This window comes from Contarinia nasturtii, unplaced genomic scaffold (assembly GCF_009176525.2).
Source record: "Contarinia nasturtii isolate CC-2019 unplaced genomic scaffold, AAFC_CNas_1.1 Cnas_scaffold_1371, whole genome shotgun sequence".
NCBI lineage: Eukaryota > Metazoa > Arthropoda > Insecta > Diptera > Cecidomyiidae > Contarinia > Contarinia nasturtii.
The window spans coordinates 2,898,935-2,924,671 of record NW_022198708.1 but is presented as its reverse complement, the minus strand read 5'-3'; the positions used below and the strand labels follow the sequence as shown (position 1 = coordinate 2,924,671).

Below are 25,737 nucleotides of genomic sequence, written 5' to 3'. Positions count from 1 at the left end.
TAAAGTTTTGCTATTTATATCGTTTGTCCCAATTGTTAAGCCAAAAATCGATTAAATTCACTTGAACGTTTATCCGTTATGTTTCGCTATAAAATCGATTTTGAAACATATTATTTCTAAATTAATCTCAAAAGATCGTACAAATTCAAAGCAAAAAAAAAAAGAAGACGTTCATTCGAAATTTTGGATACATATCAAAAACAATAAATGTTCACGATTAGAAAACTGAAAACATTAACCAAAAAAAAAATATAGAAAATAAAATCATAAAAAGTGGCAAGAAGTTTTTGGAAAAGCAAATGGTCCATTTTCAATACGAAAAAAATTGAAATCTTTTAGTCAAATTTTCACCTACAAAACCAAAATAAAACAAAAAAGAATACGAGTTGATTTTGGCTTTCAACCCCAAAAAAACCCAGCATAAATATTACTCCGTTAGCTGAATTCACATAGAATTCAGTCAGCATCAATAAACATGTACAAATATCTCAACCATAAATACACCACAATGCACAATTTCATTTGCATTTTGTATCGCATTCAATTTAGATTATTGTGTGACCAAAATACATATTCAAAATACCCACAATGCAATCGCAAAATATTAATAAAGTCAATGTTCGATGTGACAAAGAAAGTTTGAAACAAAAAAAAATCGAAATATAAATTGAAATATTTGTACTATATATTCGATGTTGTTTTTTTAGACTCATAAGATTTAGTGCAAAGAGGAGAACTGCAGGAAAATTTAGTTTTTTTTTTGTAGTCACTTGTATTTTTGTTTTCTCGTTTATGTTTTCAATTAACGATGAAACATTGATCCCAAATGTCCAACCGATATATCGAAAAAATTGATTTAAATGTAAAAACAACGTTAATTTCTCAGCAAAACATTAAAGCAATGAACGTTTCATATCAAAGTAGCTTGATCATTATCAACACACTCTCTCGCTCTCAATCTCTGTGTCTTTCACTTTTTCGCTCTCGCTCTTTTACCAATTTACGCGCGCGTTCGTATCGAATAAAAATTGTCTCCAAATCAACCGAGATGTAAATTTTGAATTTGGTTAAAGACAAAAAAAAACACAGTTGTTTAAAATATTATTTACATCTTGGATTGAAGGCGTACAAAGATCAATTGCAAAACATAAAATATGTGTGGTTTTTAGTTGAGCATCTTCGGGCAATATGATGGATGATCGTATCGTTATTGTTCCTGTTTTAAGCATTCTGAAGCAAAATTCGATTCAATTTTATGTATCACATCTAAATAGCTACTTTAAATTCCGACACGACTTTAAGACATAAAACCAAATCTACATAATATAAGGAAACATTTTCTTCTGGAAATAACAAATTATTGATGAAGATTTCTTGAGAATCAAAATGAAACCATTGAATTGTATCCTTTTTATGGCAAAGCGTAAAATAAGCCGCGGAAAACCGGTAGATTTCATGTCAGTCAAGAAATCTGATTTTCTGCTTTCGGTAGTGAAGAGTGGCGAAAACTGACAAAATTCATTGGTTTCTATATGTAATTGTATTAGAATTGCGGTAGTCAAAAAAGTTTAAGTAATCAAGTTAAATACTTATTTTACGCTCTGTTTTATAGGCAAAGACGATTTCAAAATGATCTTTAATAATTTCCTTCTGATTTTCATGTCCATCTTTTAATTTCACAAAAAAATTGATTTCCAAATGTTAACAAAATGAAAACACATGAACTCTATTCTAATCGAGTGTGCTGTGATAAATTTAACCCAGAAACATTTAAATCGAATGTCGGAATATAAAAAGCTGTTTGAATGACATCCTTAAAATATGATAAATGCCCTTCACCATAAATATATTTTATGATAGAGAAAAAAAAGAAGAATTTGAATGAAAGTAAATAACACAAGCGAATTGTTATCGCTACAATTGACATGCAATTACATAGACAAATGAAACTTAAAATATTTTCTATAGCTTTCCGCAGTTTATAAATAATTTGAATGGTAACTAAACTAAGGCTGATCGCTTTCATTTTCATTTGATCCAGTATTTACGATAATATTTCTTTGTTCGAATATTTGCGTTTTATGATATTACCAAAGCGTGTGACTATGATATACTTGCTTTTTTTCCAGCAGAAGGGAAGCAACGTGCAGAACCAAAAGAAAAGAAACACAATCGAACAACTCAATTAAAATCAATCATTTGAATGTGCTATCTCAATGAATTCACACTCTTCACAGTGCTTCGTGCGTTCCAAAATAAATGTAACATTCATTTCGCATTTCAATTCATTAGTTCATGCAAAGCAATACACGAACATGTTGTTTTTTGCTTTAGTTTTCTTTTTAATTTCTACAAGTGGCATCATAGCAAATACATAAAAATAGATTCATATTCTAAAGCGCGTAACGTCAAATATTCGAAGAAAAATTATGTTATATCGAAAATACTGTTATTTTGTTTCACAATTAGCAAAATGTAGTTTGCGGTTTGTGTACATTAAAATTTAATTTCCAAATAAAAAAAAATAAGTAAAAAAGAGCACTATTAATCAAGTATTCAAATTTGAAATTTAAAAAAAATATATGAAGAAAGTAGTTTCAGATAAAAACAAATATGTACCTCCTTTACAGCATTTTGTGCAGCTTCTCGATTGGTAAATGTAACAAATGCATATCCACGATTAGTTCCAGTCATTGGATCCATCATCAAACGCAGATCCCATATTGTACCACATTTTTCGAATAATGGAATCAATTCATCTTCGAACATGTCTTTTGGTATCTTTCCACAGAACACCTCACAACCATTGCCAGGCGTAGGTCCGTCCCAATTCGGTGGAGGGCCACCATATTTTCTTTGACCTACACAGACGCATACGTACAAAGCACAGAAGTGGTCATTTATTTTTGTTCATTTTTGGAATGTGATTTGTTTGCAGAAAACAAACGATCATATGAATTATGTTTTAATTACCTGTTGTAACATCGAGTGTGTATCCAGTTCGTTCTAGGATTTTTTTTATTTTTTCTTCGTCTGGTCCTTTTGTATTTACTGTGGCGGTTGGTGTCGGAATACCCTGTTGACTGGCTCGACTCTTCTGTCGATATGTTTTCATAACACCACATAAATATGCCGATTTGTTTGATACATGTTCCAAATTCGATTCGAGAAATTGGCTCAATACGTTTAAGGCACCATCAACAGGAAATTCGCGAAGCGCATCCAAAGCACGTTCATCTAATTCTACATGGGCTAATTTTCCAGTTTTATATATATCGTCTAATTTGGCTGCCACCTAGAATATTCGAATTGAACATATTTTTTTGCCGATTTATTAACCCTGTCGATGTCTTTTGCGGTTTTTTTCTTATTTTGAATCGTTTGTTTTGAATTTAATTTAAGTGTAAATTTTAATTATTCATATGAATGTATAAAAGATAGGAAATTTACTCGTTTGTCTAGTCCATATTCAACTAGTTTTGGGTAATCTGCTGTCCGCTCGGGTTCACCGTTGCCATCGGTTTTTTGGGTTGTTGCCATTTCTTCAATAATTTCTCCGTTTCCTTCAGCCATTTCTGTTTCGATTCACAAAAGAATAGAAAAAAAAAATTAAACATACAAATAATTCAATTCAAAATGATAATAATAATATGTATATATTTTGTGTTGTTTTTTTCTCACATTCTTTCTGTATCTAAATGCATTATTTTTAATTTGTACAAAACAATCTGACAATGATAGAGATACAGACACGCTCAAGAGGCGTTTTATTGTCCCCGAGCCATATCATATAAGTTATAGCATATCGAATATTCAGTATTCAATTCGAGTATGCTATGAAAAAGAAGAAGAAGCAGCAGCAGCAGCAGCACCATTTAAATTAAATGTGAATAGTCAAAAAGATACAACTATATACTACAGAGCATACACTATTCGGAAAGTGTATTTTTTCGCGCGCGCGGGTCTGTGTTATGACATCATCAACGTCGTTGTCGTAGTTTCGTAGCGGAATACGCATATATACCCGACGTAATTCAGTCAAAAAAGCTGATGCAAAAAAATATATCCAACTAAAGTATTGTCTTAGGTTATGGTTTTCGGTCGTTCAGTATAACGTTGGTTGGCGCGTCTCAGTGTACAGAGCGGGCAACATTCGGCGCTCTATTTGCAAGTGTCTATCGTGCCTTCGAAAAAAAAAACACACCGTATAAATGATCACCGGTGCCGTTGTAACTTGTAAAAGGCACATCTTTTTTTCACTCTCTCTCCATTGCAGACACGTACACACACACAAACACCAATGCATGGTCATAAAAAAAGAGTACACAAAACAACGAGTTCAAAGTATTCCCCATAAAATGAGACGCAGATGTACGCTATTATAACGTATGTAGCGTACAACATTTGCGCACTTTTTTTTCACTCTCTTGATACACAACGCTTTTTTGTTATGTTCTCTTTTTTTGTGGTGTTGTTGTTGTGTCTCATTTTATTCATAAATTCATGGTCTCTTTTGTGTACGCACAAGAAACTTCCCTTATTGTGCTCACGCGTATTTCAATAGCCAAACACACAACTAAAAAAAACTTGTTGGTATGAAATGACAATTTCGAGTGTTTCTTTTAGGGAGTTCGTGCACACTTCAATTTTACGCACATTCCTCACACTCAATTCGTGGACGGTGTTCCGAATAAGAGTGTGGCACATAAGTTTTTGATTTTACCGGCCTTTTACCCTAGAACATGTTAATGCAACATTTTCGTATTTAAAATGAATATATATTTAAAAAATAAGAACGAAGCACGCATACATACACAAATAAAAAAACATATACACTGTAAAAAAGCGCAAACATCCAAACGACCAATCAGCCAAACAATGAAAAAAAGGGAGACCGACGCTGCTAGCAAATTGATTGCAAATTGCAAGAAACAGGACAAGATTTTTGTAAACTACCGCATAAAATCAAATATGATTATTCAAATATATGTGAGAATGGGCCTTGCGTCTCGAAGCTTCGCACGTTCATTCGGGGGGAGGTCAATAAACTTTACAACTTGTACACGTTACACCACATATTATCCGAATTAGTTAGATGTTTAAAGCACTAATCCTGACACTATGAATTTTTTCGTCGTTGTGGTTTTGTGTTTCGTTTTCTACTAAAATTACACAATATTTAAACAATAGAATTATGCATACTTTTCTGTTTTGAAAATGCTCTTGTTATATTTGGACACGATTATTAAGTATTTTATCTCTTTCTCGCGTACACACATACACACATACACTATTTTTGTGTTCAGTGCCACCAAAACAAAACGATTAAGATTAAAATTTGAGCAAAATCATTGCAATTTGTACAAATGAATCGCACTATTCCCATCGACGATGGAGTAGCGTCAGTCAATGTTTATTCAATTTCAATTTCGATTTTATGCTATGCGTGTAAGGATGTGTATAATGCCCAAAAAAATGAAAGGTTTTTGAACTAGGAAGTAAGCGCATGGTGCAATGAACACATAAATGTTAATGTCTAGCTCCTCACTTTTTGGGACCGACGACAATAATAATAACAACAACAACAAAGTGGGAATGTAATCGAATGCGTGTAATCCTTTTGCCTTTCTTGTATATAGAGAAATTCACAAACACCAAGCAACACAATGCTCCGGCGCTGTGGTGTGTTTATGGTATTTTGGAACACACGCTGCATTGCATGGAAAAGATGGATGATGCGCTTTTCCCTCATCACATTACTATATACATGGAGAAAAAAAGGAAGAAAAATAGACGTCGTGCTATGTTGGAGCTGCTGGTTCTCAATCGTCTCTGTTATGCGCAATTCATTTCGCATTGAGAGTTGGTGTTCTGTCTCGGTGTCATGTTTATGTTTACGTGTCTGCGTTTGCAATTTGTATTGCCGCGGATTTTTACATGCCAAATTATGTAAATAAATGTGCTACAAACGTGTTATATTTTATCAAAATGCACCAACACACAAATGTCGAACGACCGATACGCTATGATTTTTCTTTCTCTTCTCCTCCTCCTCCTTCTTCTTCTTTTTCTCCGCTATATTCTCTCTATCTCTGTCTATTTGTATTGAATTCTTTTTTTCGTTCGTCTCGTTTACTTTAACGCTATCACTTTATCCATGAAGTTCGGCCATGTTTTCCACTGTCGCTAAATACATTTACAAAATGTTGAATGTGTGCATAACACTGAAAGTATATAATAAAGATTGTAGCACTCCAGAATTTGGTTCCGGTAGATATATTGCAACTACCAATATACTATTTCTGTTTCCTTTTTCCCGTCTGGCATGCTTGCCGACTGACGGAGTGCAATCGCTCTTTTTTTGTCTATTTGCACGGTGTGTAGTATGTGAGCAAGTGAGTGAATGAATATGTTTGCCTGGATGTTTGTTTCTTTCTTTCGCACTGTGTTTACATTGAAGAATAATGACAAAAGAATTTGAACTACGAAAAAAATCTTAGATAGTAAAAGAGAATACCTATCCACAAAATGTATGATTTGAAGGAAAAAAACTCGTGCACGAAAATCGATCGTCAACACACCGTTGAATCTTATTTCTTAATGCCGTATGCTTCGGGTTGTTTTCGTTAGTGTTTTTGTTGTTGTGGTTGCCGATTGAAGATTCTTCGGGGCAATAATAGAGCTGAATAAGCGCGCGCGACACCAATAATTGACACAGGAGAGAGAGAAAAAAAACACAGCCATGCATGAGAACAATGACCACGGCAATGACGGAGACAAGTAGTGCAGTTGCGCGAAAACTGCTCAACTGCTGATATTACACTATGAAATGTCTGCTGCATTTTCAAACAAACGTACAAAAAATGTATATATGTACGTAGTACTTAAAGCTTTGTATAATTTGTGGCTTCTATTATGTGCATACAAGGATTCAACATTTTGTTACCTAAACGTAACTTCCTTGTGACGGGACTCTCTCTCTCTCTTTATTTATTTCCCATTTCCTTTGTCTCGAAGAATGAGTGACTATCACTAGTATTTATTTAATATGTATGTTAGATGATTTCATCAAATTGGTTTTTGAAACGACTTCACATGGCTGCATACAATATATGGTAAAGTAAGCGACGAACAAAGACGCCGCTACAAGTTGTGAGCAATAGAGAAGAGACCGGACTGAATTTTAGATTTCGAATCAAAATCGATACTATTTGAAAGAGGTATAGTTTTTCGGGTTTTTGTTCTATCTCTTGGCAAGTTTTGCAATGTACTCACAGAAAGGTGTGAGTGTCTGTATTCATGCTTTTTATTACAACTTTAATGTACTTGGCATTAATTTCTTTTTACCGCAGTAATAAATTCTTATTTGTTTCAGCGTTTTCTCAGTTTTTCTAATTTAGTTTTATAATAATTTAATTTTTGTGCAATTAGATTTTAGCAAACGGCAATATGATTCATTGTACTATTTTTTTATTATCTTTCTTTCTTTCTTTTTCTACTATTGAAATAATGATAATTATATAAAATCATCGGTATACTATACATAAAAGCGTGGCCCAAATAAATATTTGATGTTGGATTCATTTTGATGCTCTAATAAAATCGATGAGGACACATTTTCTTTTGAACGTTTGCATGACTTAGGCGAATTACATTACAAAGTGATGATGTTCTTAGAATGCCTGATATGGAATGCGGCCAAATGTTAAAGAAACTGCACATTTGTACGTATACACGCAAACCGACATACACACAGCCAAATAGACATATGCACAAAATACACACGGCCAGTTAGTCAACCAGCCTAGTGTTCGATTTATCCAATTTTGCGCTGCTTTTTTTAAAACGAAATATGTTCGGCAGCTTTTGCACGACGAACAAGATAGTTTGAAATATGCACAGACACATATAAAATTGCATATATGTTGTTCAATGCAATGAGTGTGTATGAACGCACTATGCACAAATACTGCACATGTGTATGGATGCGTTATTGCGGTTGCTACAATGCATTCGTCTGGCGCGCTTTGGGAAGCACAGAAAAAAAGCGAGCGAGAAAAAAAATTAAATGAAAAAAGAAGAGAACAAAAAATACGACAATAAAGTTGTATGTATTAGAAAACAAAATGGTGGATCACATTTTAAATAAAAAAAACAGTACACATTTTAAATGCACCAAGAAATTGTAGAAGAGCTTCAATAAAATAAAAACCTGTGAGGTTATGATTTCATTTTTCATCTTTTTTCTTGGTTGTTTTATTACAGAGATATGCTATGAACATTTTTCTTTTAAGTTTCTGATGTGCACCCATTCGAAAGTGGAGTTGATTCGAGAGATGCATGCATGCGAACATTGAGGCGGTGTTCAAATATAGTTTTAAAAAAAATTGTAAATATGAAAGGTCAAATCAACATAAAAACTGTAGAAAAAATTATTGTATATCAAAGCGCGCCAAGATCGCTAAGAATATTTGTAAGTGTGAAGCTTTTTTGTGCAATCGTTTGAAGAAGCCACGTGTAAATTATTCAATCCCTTTCGAAAAGCAAATTATTGACATAAAAACTACGGTTTTGGTGAAAATGCGATTTCCCTATGCGCAAACATACGTCCCCTTTTTATCTGTTTCAGTTTACTTCATTTTATATTGAAAATGCGTTCACTCAACAAACTCAAACAATTGCGGCTGCTGCACAAATCTTAACCGGTGTTTCATGGGAACACAATGAAACAGTCACTTTTCTTAAATTGTTCGTACGATTTTAATCGGATACAAAAGATTGTTGGAAACTCAGTCTTATTAACAATTGCGAATAAAATTCTCTCTCTTTTTTTGCATACATTTTTCTTTACCTCTGTCTCTCAATCTGATCAATATAGGTGTGTGTATATATATATCGTGCAGCACAGATCACCGATCACAGATCGTGGCTTATTTAATATTGAATTTGCAACAACAAAATGCTTCTTTCACTCGTCACAACTTTAATGCCGAAATATACACAGATATTAAACTCAAAAAAATATACATAAAACAGAGAAAAATAATAATAATATGTATAATGGGACATAGAAGCGTTATCACCGCAAGTATTTTTATTTTAGGAATCACTCTTTGTGATTTTCATTTACGAAAGTCAGTCATACACACAACGCACCGTTCTTTTTTTGCTTGATTTTATTGCATTCTTTGCCTGCGCGAAAGAGGAAGAACAGAACACAGAAAAAAAATAACGCAAACTGAAATAAATATATTCCGATCGACCGATATGCACCAAAAGCGCGCTTCCACCACGTATATTGCATACAAGCGCAGTCACACATACCAGCTAAAACGCAGATGCCGCGGCGTATGTATATATCTCAACTATATTATATATAATGAAATTGTCCAAAGTGGCAGCAGCACATGAAACTGTGCAATGCGATTGAGTGTGCACTCACAAATCTCAATTAAAATATCATATAGAATTGTATATGAAATGTAAAAACTCAGTCTAATCTCAAGCACCAACAAACATTATTTATTTCGCATTTTTTTCTGCATATTGATAATAATTAACGAACTTTATGTTTTTTGACAAGTTGCAGCGTGAATTCATTTCTGGCACCGAGACACTTTGGATCACAACGTACACACATCACATACACATATGTCGAACGCAATATATTCAAAACTAAACACTTTCAAGATATACTGACAAAACAGAGGCATCACATACACATGCGTTTAATTTTTTGTTCTTTTGCTTGATATCTACCGACCAATTCGCAAACTCTTATAATTCAACCGATGAAAAATTTATTCAAAATTACAAAACAAAAAAAAAATATGTGTGAGTTTTGTTTTGTCGGGTAAAGATTCGTACCGTTTTTTGTTAGTTGAAGCAACAGCGACAGCAACAACGACAGCGATTAACGGCGGCGGCAAAAATAACGCGAAATGCACAAGGCGAATTCCGTGATTCTTGTTCAAATGGTATCGCTTGTCAAAAGATATTCCGTAGAATTTTCTGTTGTTGTTCTATGTTTGGTCGTTTTTTTTACGCGACAATAGAAAACCTCTTACATATTTTAAATAATATTATTTTTGTTGTTGTTGCTAATATATATAAAAAAAGAAAAATAATTGCAATAATTTCCTAGCCTATAGCACAGCACACTGAAAACTTCGCCGATGTAATGGCGGCTGTCGTCTAATATACACAATACAATAATAAATATATTGTGTGTAGCAAGAGAGCGTCAACGGATAGCAATGGCAAAATAACCGAAACCGAAGCACAAACACCACTGCAACAAACTGAAACAGAAAATATAACAGGCATGGCCACGGACACATACTCGACGTCGTCGCCGTTGTCGTCGTCGTCTCCAATGTGAATTAAAACCGCATATAGCAGAGAGAGTGCCAGCCAAAAATGTATGTATATTTGCACACGGACTGAATCAATGGGTTCAAATATTCGCACTCGCATTCGCATTCTCGCATACATCGTACACGCCATTGCCGCAAAATACAAAACACACATAAATTTTACATTCGCTGCTGTCGCTGCCGTTGCTGTTCTGCTCTGCTATATGCCGTGTGTGTGTTTGTTTTTTTTTCCTCTCTTCTTCATAATTTTGCTGTATTCTTGTTGTTGTTCAGTCGCTTTATTTCTTTTCCTTTCTTCCAGTGCCTTTCTTAATCGTCATCTCCTATCTGTATTCGCGATTCGCGTCCACCTCATCTCTCTATCCCTCTCTTTCATTCTTCCATTCACTCACTCTCACTATTTCTCTCTTTCTCACTCTGTGTGTGACACGTTCTGTTTGTATGTCCGTGTGCGCTTTATGAAGTCTACGTCTCTTTCATATATATATAGTCAGTGCTATAAAGCTATAGCTATAGCGAATAATTATAACTATACCTATCTATAGCAAATGCGAACTTCACGCTGCCACTCGGCCAAGTATAGCGCGCGAGCGTTCTTATGTATTTTATTCATATAGTGCTATGCATATGTATGCATATTGTCTCAGTCGTTTTTTTTGCTGTATTTTCTTCTTTTTGTATCATTCATCCTACAGTATTTGTCGCATACCGTTTAAGCTTGTCCGTTGGCAATGCTTCCATTTCGCATTTCGCACTCATATTTTATGAATTTTTATTAAAAAGGATTTACGACCTAACCGAACGTTGGAACCAACTTTTTTTTCGTTCATTTTTATTCTGCTCGTATTTGTTCACTGTTCTCAATTCGCAAAATTTAAAAAAAAAAACGAACATTTTCAAATTCAAATGAAAGCAACTCATCGGAACTTATGCTATACTTTAACAAATGTAATCCGTTCACGATTTTTATGGAGACTTTTTGTTGGATCGATTAAATTGTAATGTTCTTTTATTTTTGTTCGCATCTTGAGCCAAAATTTTGTTGTAATCATCATATATTCATAACAATCCGTTAAATTTAAAAAGTCATCGATAAGTGTATACTTATTAAAGCGTGGACAGCGTGGTGTGTGCGCTTCAAAAAAGTTCAAGATGGACAAGGAGAGAAAGGCGTCAAAGTGTGAATTAGATATGCGGATGCATTTACTGAATTTACCATTTCTTTTCATTCGAATGCTCATTTTAGATGGTGCTTTAATTAGCCCAAACGTTGTAACACCAACTCAAATGCACAATTCGCCAGACATCTTGGACCGAATTAATATTGGGACTTCCTTCACATCATACTTTATGGCCTGTATTTTGTTGTTGTTGCATTTTATTTTTTATAATTTTTTTTTTCGTAACTCAAGACACGCAGCAATAAGATGATGTACTGTCGTGCCACATTCTTTGAACAATAAATACAACGAAGAGATGATAGCATATTCTCCAATATATTGCAATTGTACGCAAAGACGGAATTGCAGTACGAAAGCCGGAGCAAAGAAATTAATATAAACCGAATCGAAGAGAAGAAGAAAAAAACCACACAGCAGCAGCAGTAGCAGCAACATCAAACTTATAAAGAATATGTAACACATACAAATGCATACATTTAGCCGCAATACTTTAACTTGATGGAAACAATCATGTCATTTAGCCCAACAACATAAAGAAATAAACAGGGGAATGCGTTTGTTTCTACCAAGCAACGCGCTCCATAAGCCATTCGATCGGAGATTAAACGCATCACATGCGAAACGACGAAACGCCCGTGTTTCAGAATGAAAGAACATACTTTTTTTCTTCTTCAAAAATATAAAGAATATAGTGGATGGTTGTCGAACCGGCGTATATGCTGTTTTTTCGCTCTCTTCCTCTATTTTTATTCCTTATTATTTTACTCTTTCATGGCTTGGCTCTTTGTTGTTTGGACTTTTTGCTTGCTGTTATACATATATGATATATGTGTATGTTTTTCTTCTCCAAAAAAATAACTCTCTCATTCTGCACATGCTGATTTTCTGTTTCTCGCCAAGAGCCCTGAATACACAGAGAACGAGAGAGAGAAAGATTTCATACGAATAAATAGCGCTTTTGAATACATTCGATGCACATTGACTATGCGTGCATATAACTTCAAAATTCGTTCCCGATTTGTCAGAACTCGTTTCCGATTTGCCCATACTCGTAAGCGTAGCCAAGACCATACATGTGTATGCAGATGTGTGTTTATTTCTCTCGCCAAAAGAAATATACACGGTGTTCAAATAACAACAGAGTGCTATAGAACAGTATAGCGGGCAAAAATACACAACAATGTGCAAATAAAAACGACAGAAAGCGCAAAAAAAAGTTGTCATGCAAAGAAATGATGATGCGAATTTCATTTTAACGTTCAACGCCATTTACCTATTTTGTTCACATCATTATAAACGGGTAGTGAGTTGTTGGTCTAGAGCAAAATCTCTTAATATCGAGTTCTTATTCTGATTTTGATGATCGGTTTTTTTATTGTCTTCTTTTTTGCATTTTAATTTGCAACTATCTTAATCGGAGATAGTGTTTTGAATAGTGGCTTGTTCGGATCCATAATCATAATAATGCATTTTATAATTCAATTTCAACGATTCTATTGACGAGAAAAACGAGATTGAAACCAAATTATAAAAGATGCGTCGGTAATAAAATGTGTAATGAAAAACAATTGTCATGAAATTTTGAGAGCATTTGCTTAATGAAAATGTCGCGTAGTCATTTAAATGAACTGGTAAATTTTTCTTCGCTTACCTTTCTTGCTTAATCTCTTTTTTTTGTCTGTGTCAATAATTTGCATTTGTTTACACCTTTTAACTGAAATTTTTGTTTATGCACGTCAATTTTGGCTTGTAGCAAATATCTTTTGTCTCTTTTTCTTTGCATTGTTTTGACTGACGACTGACCTATTCACGATTAGACAGGGAGCACATTGAATTCGAAAACAGAATTCAAGCTTAATTAAGCAACAATATGCACAATCAAAATAAATACAACATTTAAACAAATAAAATGCGCTACAGTTGCGTCAACAGAATCCACAATTGATTTGAACACAGAGAATTGTTAGAACAAAACAGATAATCTTGCGATTAAGATGAACAAGTACAAAAACAAACATCCAGTTGACAAATAGAGAAAACGCCATATATATGGCATCACCAAGATGCATGTGAATGACTTTCTTCGATGACTAAGAATCTTTTTGTTTAATTGTGCCAAGAATGAATAAAAAATTTCAACAAAAAAATTCAAATAGGTAAGCAAACCATCAATGAATGTAAACATCTTATCTGTGACTGAACATATCGCAATCAAAATGTTGCATTTTGGCAATCATCGAACGCTATCAAACAATGAGCATTTTCTATTGAAAACCCACAACCAAGTAACGACAGCAACACCACCAATGCTATCAACAATCATAGCAACAACAACAACAACAATGGCAAACGTTCAAAAAACAAAAATGCGAAGCGACACATACACAACAGGTATGTGTCAATCAATGCAAATTACAGCGATATCAAAACATATTTTGTGTGCAGTTAATGTCGATGATATGATGTCAGCCATAATAGGTCAACAAATCTAAAATTAAATTTCATTCTTTATTTTTTCTTATTCTCTCTTTCTCTCTCTCTCTCTCATTCTTTCTTTATCTCTTCCTTTGTCTAAACATTTCTTGGCGAGCGAATGTCTCGCTCTCCGTGTGACTGTATTATGTTTGCATGTATGTTAAAGATCTTGTCTTTAAATCGCTAAATATTTGCCAGACAAGAGCCAGCGTCAAAATTGTTTCAAAGTAGAATAGATAGAGAAAAATCGACTGTAATATAATGCCAAAAATAGAAAGAGCGAAAAATATAACTCATCGTTTAAATTTGGAGTCGATCGAGTTGCTCGGTCTTAATAACAAATTTTTTACCCTATCCTCATTAAGTTGTAGATCTTCTGTTTTATTATCTGAGTAATACAAGCACAGCTTTAGAGGGAAGACATCGGCAGCAGAAGCCGTCAAATAAAACGCAGTCAATGCGACCGAAGTTTTGAAGTCGACTTGAAATCCAAACGAAAAATCTATAAGTGGCTGATTATTTTCAACTAATATTGCTGCGTGTGCTTGACGCAACCGACCATGTAATTTCTTTGTTTGAGAAATTATATTAATTGTGATTGACCATTAAAGATTGCAGAAATTATATTAACACGAATTAATTTTTGATGGTTGTGTTGTGCTGTACCACATATTCATGTCCTGTTTCCATGTACCTCAACGCAAAAAAGAGATGAATAAATCCAACTCAAGTATGACATCGCTTGAGACATTTCACAACCGTTGACGCTATACTCGATTCGGTTTTATTTATCGGATTGCATGGTTGTCTTTGTTGCCACAACCATCAGCATCATCAGCATCCGACATTTGTTCGAAGTTTAGACAAATTGTTGTGGAATAGTTGAACTTTTCGGGATGACCAAAGCCTTTGTTTTCGGTGCTGTGTATGTGCTGCATATTTACATTCAGTATCCGACTGTACCGCATACACCGTTATTGAATACGATGTGAACGCTCATACATATAAAAAGATTTATTCATGCGACGATGAAGACGGCTTTCATACAAACATAAGCCCCGATGAATGCTATAAAATGCGCAAAGTATGGTTATACATTTCTTTGTTGCTTTATATTCATCGCGATCGTTCGCGAAAGAGAGAACGAATGCGATTGTGTAAATGTCTGAATGTATGTATGCATTGTGTATATGTTTCCATTTTAATGGATTGAAATTGAATTTCGATACAGACAATTCATGAATTTTAAGATTTACTTGCAATATAAAGCATCTTCGCTTATTTACCCATCACAGCAGCAAATACACGCATAAAACAACAACAGCAATTGCCAACATACAACAATGCAACTCAAATAAATTCATATGCATCGAATGAAATGTGATTACTGACTAGTAAAGGTTAATTGTGTCGCTTGAAGTACACTTCGATAATACCGGACAAAAATGTATTTTTTTTTCTATCGTTTTTTAGAATAACATTTCTTATGATACAATGTTTTTATTTCTGACTTTATCTCTGATTTACTATCACAACGAATAATAACAAAAAATGCACACCAATTCAGACAGTATGAGAGAGCGTATCCGTGCAAAGAATCATCATGCACATAAAAACGTATGTATATAGATAAATGCATATACATCAACAGCGACAGCAACACATTCACACTCAGCTCCCCTCGAATGAATTGCAAGCGGCTGGATCGAAAGATCGAAAAGCTGTACGTTTCACTGCTTCTGCTTGCCAGAATACAGAGAGTGTAAGAGAGAGAGACAGAGAGAGAGAGAGAGAGAGAGAGAGAGAGAGAAAGAGGAAAAAATGCAAGACAGTTTCTGTGGATTCAAATCGAGTGCCGGAACAAAAATTACTTTGAAATTAAGCAACCGTCTGGTTGCCATGGTAGAAGTCCAGACATGATGCGCTCACCAAAAACCATTTACTCATTTATTAATACTATTTCATTATATCTTTCCATTATTATTCTTTTTTCTTTCCTTCAATTATTTACTTATATATAGATGTATTATTATTATTTTTTGTTGGATTCTTTTGTTCTATTATTATGCGTGTATTTTAATGATAATTCGGTATGATGCAGTATTGGGAAGTCTCAAATGTGGTTCCACACATCATGGCCATTTCGAATCGATGTGATTTCAAATAAATAGACAAAATATATAATGTAATTGCAATGTATTCAATGACCTACCTAATGTTATATTGCTTTCAGCTTGAGCCTAAATGTATTAATTTTGACGATCCGACGATGTTGCCTTATTTTCACGTTGTGAAGCGTGTGTGAGTTTGTTCACTTGTCTATTTATGTGTTGTATTCACTCCACGGTTGTATCGTTTTTATAGCGATACATAAGCGCTAACGAAACTGTAGTTTTCGGTAGTGGCGCGAATAGTTGTGCTTTTCCAATGATTTCAGACTGCGCAACTGAATTGAAGGTTTACGAGAAGGAGAGATGAAATAAAAAAAAGACCAACCAGAATGAATGACTCTTCACAACAGTCTCTATATGAATGGTTTCCGTTTGTACTAGTTTCACTATGCTGCAGTCATTAAATTCAAAGTACAACCAAATAATAACAAAAAAAAAAGCTTCGGCGCGAGACTTTTTAAGTTTCGTACGGTTTATAAAATTTCGCGTGTTTGTTTGTTTTATCTGTAATTTAACGATAATACTATTTCCCCATTCGTTGATCCCGAACGTAATGTTATGTTTTCTGTAATTTCGGATGGCATTTGGCGGTTGTAGCTTTGTAGTAGGACGGATTTTCGACTTGTATGCAGTTCTCGCGACCCTTAACAACTCTTTTCCTTTTTTTTAATTTTAATTTTTCCTCTATTATCCACTGACCGCTTTTTTGGTCTCATCTCTCAATTTCCATCGAATATCTTCTTTTTTTTTTGACGTTTTTATTCATTCATTATTTTTGCACCATAATTTCATTGTCCGATGCGGTAACTGAGTTTTTTTTCTTTTTCTTCTTTCATATATATTATATGTGTGTTCAGTTCGTATGATCTTTTTTTGTTCTTGTTGTTATTTCCGTCTGTCTGCCGGATCTATCTTTCACACTTTTCAGTTCCGATTTCTCTTTCTCTACGATTGTATAGATACTATATGCACATATTTCCGAACGAAGAATATTTCATTTGCTTCGTACACCAAAACGTAAAAAATACCGAACCGAAACACAAATGCAATTACGTATGTAAGCGGTAAAGATTAGTAACACGGATTAGGAAAGCACTTAAATCGGTAAAGTATATTTTATTCCACCAGATCACAATGTTTTATTATAGTTTCACGGTAAGCATTTGTCCTTTGTTTTATTATATGTCTTTCGTTCTGTCTTCTTCTTATTATTTTTTTTACCTCTCTTTCAATTCGATCGCACTTAAGATGCAGTAAAATAATTATATAATTTGTTAATGATTCACATAAAAATTGTCCGCGAATTGAAATAAAGATATGAACAACATTAGATTGGCGGCCTGGTTTTTTACGTTTGAACTCTAAGCGATTTCTTAGCCTCAGTCTACTTATTGTATACAATTGTAAACTAAAAAAAACTTGATTCAAATCAAACTCGAATATTTAAAATAAAAAAAAATTGTAATTTAAACTTAGGAACGAAAAAAAGAAATTGAACTATTCCATTTGAACTTTTAAGTATTAAAAATATTACGTTTCGTGTTTGCATCATTCACAAGACTGTTTTGCACAATTGAATTCATTTAGAAATGAACAAAATAATAATTATAATAATGTCACTAAAATATGTTTGGTGTTCACACGCTTTGTTAATCCTTTTTTTCTCTTAAATTCTTCTCGTTTGTGGACTCTTGTATTTTTTTCTTTTTTAAATCTGGATCTCTCTTGTTGAAAATATATTTGCAATATAATATAAATTATGATGATCGTCGTCGTGTCGAATATATATTTAGTTTATTTTTTTTCCGTTTTATTATAATATCGATTCTTGTGGAAATACAAATTTGTGTGTATATATTGTAGTATCGTTTTTCGATCAAAACTTGGTGTTGCTTGTAAAAAAATTTTGTGTGTGCTAAAAAGATTCTAAAATTATACTGCTTATTTTTTGAAGACGGCGGCGATTTGCAGTAGCTCTTAATCGTCCGCGCTCAACTTTACTAGTGCAACAATATTGCTTCAACGAAATAGACCGCGACCCATACCCGTTGACTGCTCTGTGCAAAATACATTCTCACAGACACATATTCCGCCTAAGTATTGCGATATGTGCATGACAAAGAAAAACACAACAAGACTGTCGCTTTTCCTCTCCTTCTTATCCCAACAACGAGCGCTATATTCGAATCGTTCTCATCATCATCATCACAACACCATTTGCCGCATATATATGTACATTCTATACATACACGTTTGCATTTCATCAAAACTGAATCATGGAACATTTACAGCCGATGCGTTTGTATACGTGGATCGAGTCTAATAGGCGCGTATGCGGTTAAAAAAGAACAACAAAGCCAGAGCGAGAGAAGACTTTTGCACAATTCTTTTTTCGCCTTTTTTAATATTCAACAATTTTTCCCCAAAAATGAAAATCCAAAAGCCACAAAATTGATAAAATATCATTTGATTTCAGTTTTCTTGAAATGGCGATTTCAAATATAAATAGAAAAAATACGATTTAAAAGCTCATTTTCAAAATAAATAAGATTTTTTTTGGCAGATTTCTTTGACAATTCCATGCGATAACACAGTCTATTTTTAATGTGTAGAAAAACATGTTCGCTTATCGAGTGCATTCACACGAATTTGACGATCGTTGTAATTAAATGTGTGAGCGGCAAATGTTTATGGAGCCGCCGATAAATTTCTATCCGCTGGATAAATGTATTCTAAATTGTTTTGTTTCTGATTTTGTTTTTTTTTTTTCGCCATCGATCATTAATGAGAATGGAGCTTACAAAAGTGTGGAGGCGTTGTTTTTGAGACGATTATTATCATTTACAATGGGTCAATTAATACTGGCTGTTGAAAGGAGATCGGGTTTCTATTTATGCTCCATTATCGGATAATCATCGATCCGATATGATTTTTCCAACAACTTTTTCTCGATTCTTCAATTGAAAAATTAAGTATCATAGTAGTTAGCATTTATTTGTTTAAAATGAATAACTTTTCAAATGTGACGGAGAGCATTGTCTCATTCTTTAACAAACATAAGCACACACAAACCTTATCTCTATCTCTCTCGCTTATTCGATGCAATTTATTTAGCCGATTCGTTTATTAAGTGCATACAAATATATATATACATATATGTGTGTCTTGCATGTCTCATTATGATAACTTTTCACATATTTGATTCGAGTATTATGAGTGCACAATCGCAACTCGATAGAGAGAAGACCTATAAAATTTTATTCGTCGGCAGCCAAATGTTCAGCAATGTGTATGTTATGTTTGTTTGTGTGCATGCCACTCACATGTATATTTTTGCAACGAGAAATGGATGATGGATTTGGTACTACAATATATTTTGTTGTTGTTGTTTGAGTCGAGAACCCCATTGTATTCACTAAATTATGTGCTACCACTTTTCTCGTCTCATCATGCAAATCGCACCAATGTTCATATACGAATTCTTACACCTATAGCATTTTTGCATGCTTTCAGCTTGTCTCATGATAGCAAACGTGTCTTTCGTAAGACTTCTCTTGAAATGTTCTTCATCTCTCTTTCTTTCGTTCTAATTCAAAATGCACGCATTCATGATATATCATACAAGGGGCTTTTTATTATACATATTAAGATATACGTAAATACAATTTGTCTTCTTGTTGGCTCGCATTTTATTTGCCATATGCGCTTAAATGCTTCTCAGACACATTTTTCGTGGACAACTATAAATGGATAAAAAAAAATTCGTTTTTTTACCGCTGATCTTAGTCCTTTCAATCGTGTCTCTATCACTTCTTGGTCTCTCTCTCTATCTATCGATTCATGTATCTTTTTTGACCGTAACCGTTTGAATCGCAAAATTAAAAGAATCATACGGAAATTGCAATCACTGAAAATGAAAAAAAAAAAACGATTATGCTTTCTGAAGCAGAAATACATTTTATTTACAAATTTTCTAGCAAATTAATCCGCTAATCATAGTTTGATTGCTGTATTGCAGCAAATATAAGATTTATAATAACTGATTTCTTTTCCCCAATGTAATATATTATATCAAACATGTGTTTTAATCTAAAAATTAATGAGTTCTCTATATAATTGAATCGGATCATAATCGACCAAAAGAAGAGCCGAAATATTTCTAGAGCATGTATTCGTGTTCGAGTTTGTTATTTTTTCGTTTTTTGAATCATTTAATGTTTTTTTTTTCTTCTTCCCTAAATCAAAATCCAACAAACCAGATTTAGAGAGACAAACAATGACCGAAGAAAGATGCAGAGAACAGATGAGGAAAATAGTCTCGGACTAAGATAGTAAAGTACCCCATAGTCCATTGCATTGCATCACAAAGGGGTGAATAAAATGATTACTTTTTTTTTGCTTCATAATTTTGAGTTGTAAAATGTTAAAAAACATAAAAAGGTGGATGCTCGTTTTGACCGAATGAAACCGGCAAAATTATGGTATAATACGCAATTGTATCGAATAGTATTTGCTTGACAGCTTTAGACAGGTTTCCACATTTGTGTTAGTAACTCTTTTTTTCACAATAGTTAAAATAGTTAAAGTTTTAAAGCACATTTTTTTTCTCTTCTCTCACGTTTTTTTTCTTGTTCCACCGTATTCAGAGAGTCATTTTCATTTAAATACGGTCATTTTAAATCAACTCTTTTCATCCCTTTAAATCGCCGCCACAGGAATCTTACCGTCGTTTTTTTTTAAAAATTTCTAAAAAAATATCGTTTTTAAGCTACTTTGTGACGGTGACGATCACATGTCTGAACGTCAATATTAGAATATTATTATTACAGTGATTTATTTTTTTCTTTGCTTTAATTTTTTTTCTTCTTTGGACTGAATGAATTTGTGCATGTGAAGCAAATGGAACGTGTTATTTTAGCAAGAGTCTCATCGTTTGAACATTTTAACACTGTTGTGACGATGTGGCTTCAAGTCGGTCGATATTTTGGCGCTTCATTTTTACAATATCCTTTCTTTTGTGAAGCGGAACTTCCTAATCAAGTTTCATGTTATTTAAAGTTCATATGAAAGAGGCAAAAGAAATAATGATAGTCTTTGCTTGCTGAAGCAGCCAAGAATAGAATTTCTATCAAGCGACAAGTTTGACAAGCAAATAATTTCGGTGAGACTTTTTTTTTGTATCTACAACTACATCGCTGCCTGAACATTAATATTATTCCATATTTTATTATGCATCAGTATCACCATAGCCAACGAAGCTGAACCGACCGAATCAAATGCATTGCATTGTTAATAAAAATCGACAATTTATTGAATATAAACATTATTGCTCTCTAAATATTTACAAATGACAAACATTGTATGCATTCAAAAATCATGTTTATTGGTCTGTAACATTAAAACCCGTTCAAATTTCACAATCGATAAATAAAGCGCAGAAATGACCGTTAGCAAAATCAATAAACATTTCAATGTGTATTATAAAGCCAGTAATAATACACTCGGTACGCCAGATGATTCCAAAAAAACATTCGAATCGGATGATGATCTTTATTCATGCATATTCCGAATTTTGTCATGCAACCAGATGAACAAATGCAAAAAAAAAATCCATCCAAGATGCGCACAACTATTGCTGTGGTCCAAGATAGACCAAACAATAGGACGCGCACCCTTTTCGTGTGCAACAGTGAAAATCGAAAAACTTAACTTACAAGAAATGTGTATGTGCGTGCGCGCGCAGTTTGAGCCAACTTACAAAGTTACTTACAAAGTGTTTGGTTTGTTTCCTTTCTCTTGAATCCTTCATCATATGTGGATTTGTGTGTGTGTATTTTTTTTGTTCATTTCATTTCTGCTCTTCTCCATTTTACGAGCCGTCCATTGCCATTTTCACATGTATTTTTTTGTCCGTTGATCCCTTCGTCTCTATCTTTTGCACGATTCGGCCATTTAACTCTTTGCTGGCTTTTTGCGAATATTCACTGCGCTAAATATGTTGAATGGCCGAACCCGATGTGTTTATGTAGATCTATGTATATTATATTGTCGATATATATGATGATGAATAAATGTACCTTTCGTCTTGTTTTGTTTTCTTTTTGTCTTTGAACTTTTCTCTCATCTTTTTATTTTCGTTCTTTGGCCGTAGAATTCATCTTTCGGTGTTTTTTTTTATTCGTTGTATTTCATCCTCATGTCAATGCAAAATGTGCAAGGAATTCAGAGTCGACAACAACGCGTATACGGGAAAATCGCTTTAATCAAAATATCCAGTTTTAATTCCCACAGATTCGATGTACAATGTCGTACAATGCAGAACGAAAAGAAGAAAAAAAAACATCCTTTTTTAATGCAGGCATTTTTGGTGAGCTGTATCATCATCTGTTATTTCATTATTTTTATACAGATTTTTACACATTTGCAAGGGTTGATGTTGTTTGGTTTTGGGGATTTTTTTCCATGTCCACCTCAAAATTGTAGGAATACATTGAACATCTAACTGAACGAAGCAGGGCATATCAAGGCATACATAACATTTTAGAATATACCTATGAACACATTTTTCATAAAAATGCTGTAGATTGAATGATTCGTTTCCAACCAAAAAATCGTCGAACAAAGTCAAATTTTGAATCAAAATTACAATATGGTTTTCGTTCAATTGCAATTGGATAAATATAGACGGACAATATATTTTCAGCAAAAACCAGTTGCATTTTATTACGGTGACGATAAAAAAAAACATTGACTAAACAAAAACGCAGGAAAAAAAACAGGAGCAAGAAAAGAAACGGTGGTGAGTAAAAGGTTCACAAGTTGAAGCACATTGTGAGACTCACAATGTGAGTGTTAGTTTTTTTTTGTTGCTTTTCGTCGGGTGAGCTTACATCTGTTAAAATGAATTTTTTTTTCGGGTTTGGCAAGTGAATACTTGCGCATTTATTCGATCCTCCTGAATTGGTTGAATGTTTAAAGATTTAAATTAGAATAAGCTAATTGAAGAAAACTTATCCGAAATATTCGAATGGAATGATGTCATATTCGTGATGAAAATGTCGAATTTGCCAATTGAAATATAAATACCAAAATCAATTAACAATAGCATGTAAAAAACCGTGTAAAATATAACGGCCAAATTGTGCGAAATGCACCATCGTTCGACATAATACCAAAGTAAACTTCAATGGAAAATTTTGTTTGCTGTTACTGCAATTGGCGAGTGCAAGAGAACTTTCAAATGATGGAAGAGCTAGAGAGAGAGAGAGAAAGAGAGAGAGAGATAGAGCGCCGTAAATGCAATTTTCAAATTGACATCTTCAAAAGATATTCAACGAATTTCTTTTTCCCTTCAACAATAGATATTCATATTATATGTATTTCCGATGTCAATGACCAAAACAAGTTGCGTGCATAAGATTAGCTAAATGAATGCACTTTTGTGTTCAGTGATTTACTCTATGTAGGCATTTTTTTTTTTATAAATTCAAAATGCAGACGCGACTGCGAACGAAAGTTGGTCGAGGAACTGATTAATGGAACAAACAACAATTGTGCATTGTTCCGTCATGCAGCGCTTAACTCTCAATTATAATTCATTTCATTCTTTTTTCTCTTATTGCTGGATTTTCTCTTCATTTTTGCGTGTAAGTTCTGTTTTTTTTTTTCCTTTATAGATCTGCAACCGATGGCAGACTAGCCATAGTGCATCGACGCATGTTGAAGTGTAACAACGGCACAAGGAAATAAAAAAGCGACTGAGATACAGAGAGAGAGAGAGAGAGCGACAGAGCAAAAAAAATATATGCCATACGGTATAGATTATAATGTATGATGCAACCAAAACCGTCGTACGATGTAAACTAAGTAATAAGCGCATTGGAACTAAGAAAAATATTCCGTAGTCGTCAAGCCGTGTGCATAATACTTCTTGGACAGCAAACGGCTGTATATGCAATACGCGTTTTACGTTTTAAATTCGATTTATTATATTATATTTTTTTCGTTCGTTCGTTCGTCCGTTGGGTTTTTTTTTCGTTTAAGTTACCCTTCCTATTTTCTGCAAAAGCAAAATATATGTGCGTTCAGTGATGGATAAAATAAAAACAATCTGCAGCAACTAGCGATCGAAACAAAGGCGAACGCGGCACATTTTAGTTCATCCATCAACATGCGAGAGAGAATGTTAGCATTCATAATTATGAATACAATGAGAAGGAAGGCTGCATTTCTATTTTGCAGTAAAGCAACAACAGCAGCAGTTCACTTTGGTTCGGTGTTGCGAGGCTCGTTGTTCACGCTCTCCTTAAAAGAAAATGCATTTTACAATTTAATTCATTCGATGCAGAAGCAGAATTCTTTCTGCACATGCCGTTTGGCCATTGTTGCCGCGCACATTGAACGCAATACGAATGAAAACGAAAACAACAACCGCGATAAGGGTTGAGATAGAGAATAAAGACTAAATATCATGACACTAGTTATGCGGATTTTTACCCTTATTTTTCAATCTTTTTTTTTCTCTCACTCGAATCACATGCATTGCAATGCATTCAATTGCATTTGCATTTGCATTAGATTTTCCGTAAAAAATGCGTTTTGTTGTCATACACATATGTAGAGAATTTTCCCGCTTTTTTGCGTAGAATAACACAATTTTTTTTACAACAACGTGTTCATTTTCTATGCATTCAATCGATCCCTTACTGCAGCTCAACATATAACCACTCATTTTAACATCTTGCACATTTTAATGCGTTTTTTTTTCTACTTTCATATGCACACGAAATGCATCAGAATTATATAAAATGTAATATTTAAAAAAGAAATAGTAATGCTCAACAGACATGTCCATCCGTTGAAAGCGTCTTATTTTCTAGATTAACAACGCAAGATACTATCATCATGCAATACTATACACATTGTTGTCGAACACGTCTTACATTAGATGCAATTCTAACCCGATTTTTTGTGTGTGAAAAATTAAATTGGAGGGCTGCTATTTTCTTCATCGCAGATCAACGGCCGTTTGGCCGAATAAATCCACATGTGTTTGTGTTGTTTTTTTTTTCTAATGTTTTCCATAATCAAGCAGACATCCGATGAGTGATTCATGACTTTGTATTTAGTACTTTTATGTGATTTTGTCGGTTGGTTGGCTTACATTTTTTCTTTTTTCCAACGCTCAATATTTGCTTGTTTCCATGCTTTTGTTTTGAGCCATATTTATTTCGCTATTGACCGTTGCGTATGCGTTAATAAACCTTTGGTCTTTCTTGAATGCAATTTCTAGTGTATGCAATTGCAATTTCATTTTCCCACAATTTTAAAAGTAATTGTTGTTTTTATTCGGTACAGCTCTCTGCTTTATTTATTTCTCTTTTCTGTGTAAAACATGCTGAAATGAGCACAAAAAAAATCCTTGCACACCGGAATCGCCGCAGAATTTAGCAGATGCTAGACACCGGTTGAATCGTTGAATGTTTCTGTCGCGGAAATCGATTTCTTTTGTTGAATGAGTTGCTCTTCTGTTTC

At 33.8% G+C, this 25,737-nt stretch overlaps 1 protein-coding gene across 12 annotated transcripts in view; it reads right to left on the bottom strand.

Moving 5' to 3' along the window:
• The window catches only part of LOC116345680 (heterogeneous nuclear ribonucleoprotein R), a 36,196-nt gene extending 17,980 nt beyond the window's left edge, over positions 1–18,216 (bottom strand). For 2 of the 12 annotated variants that reach the window (XM_031775277.1, XM_031775276.1), the window contains exons 1-4: positions 16,245–17,719; positions 3,451–3,575; positions 2,974–3,295; positions 2,620–2,861 (exon numbers count right to left, since the gene is read on the bottom strand). In XM_031775277.1, coding sequence (XP_031631137.1) covers positions 2,620–2,861; positions 2,974–3,295; positions 3,451–3,573 — 687 coding nt within the window. In that variant the 5' untranslated portion in view covers positions 3,574–3,575; positions 16,245–17,719. The other 10 variants (XM_031775266.1, XM_031775275.1, XM_031775278.1 and 7 more) reach the window with 10 other exon arrangements.
• Between the last annotated feature and the right edge of the window lie 7,521 nt (positions 18,217–25,737).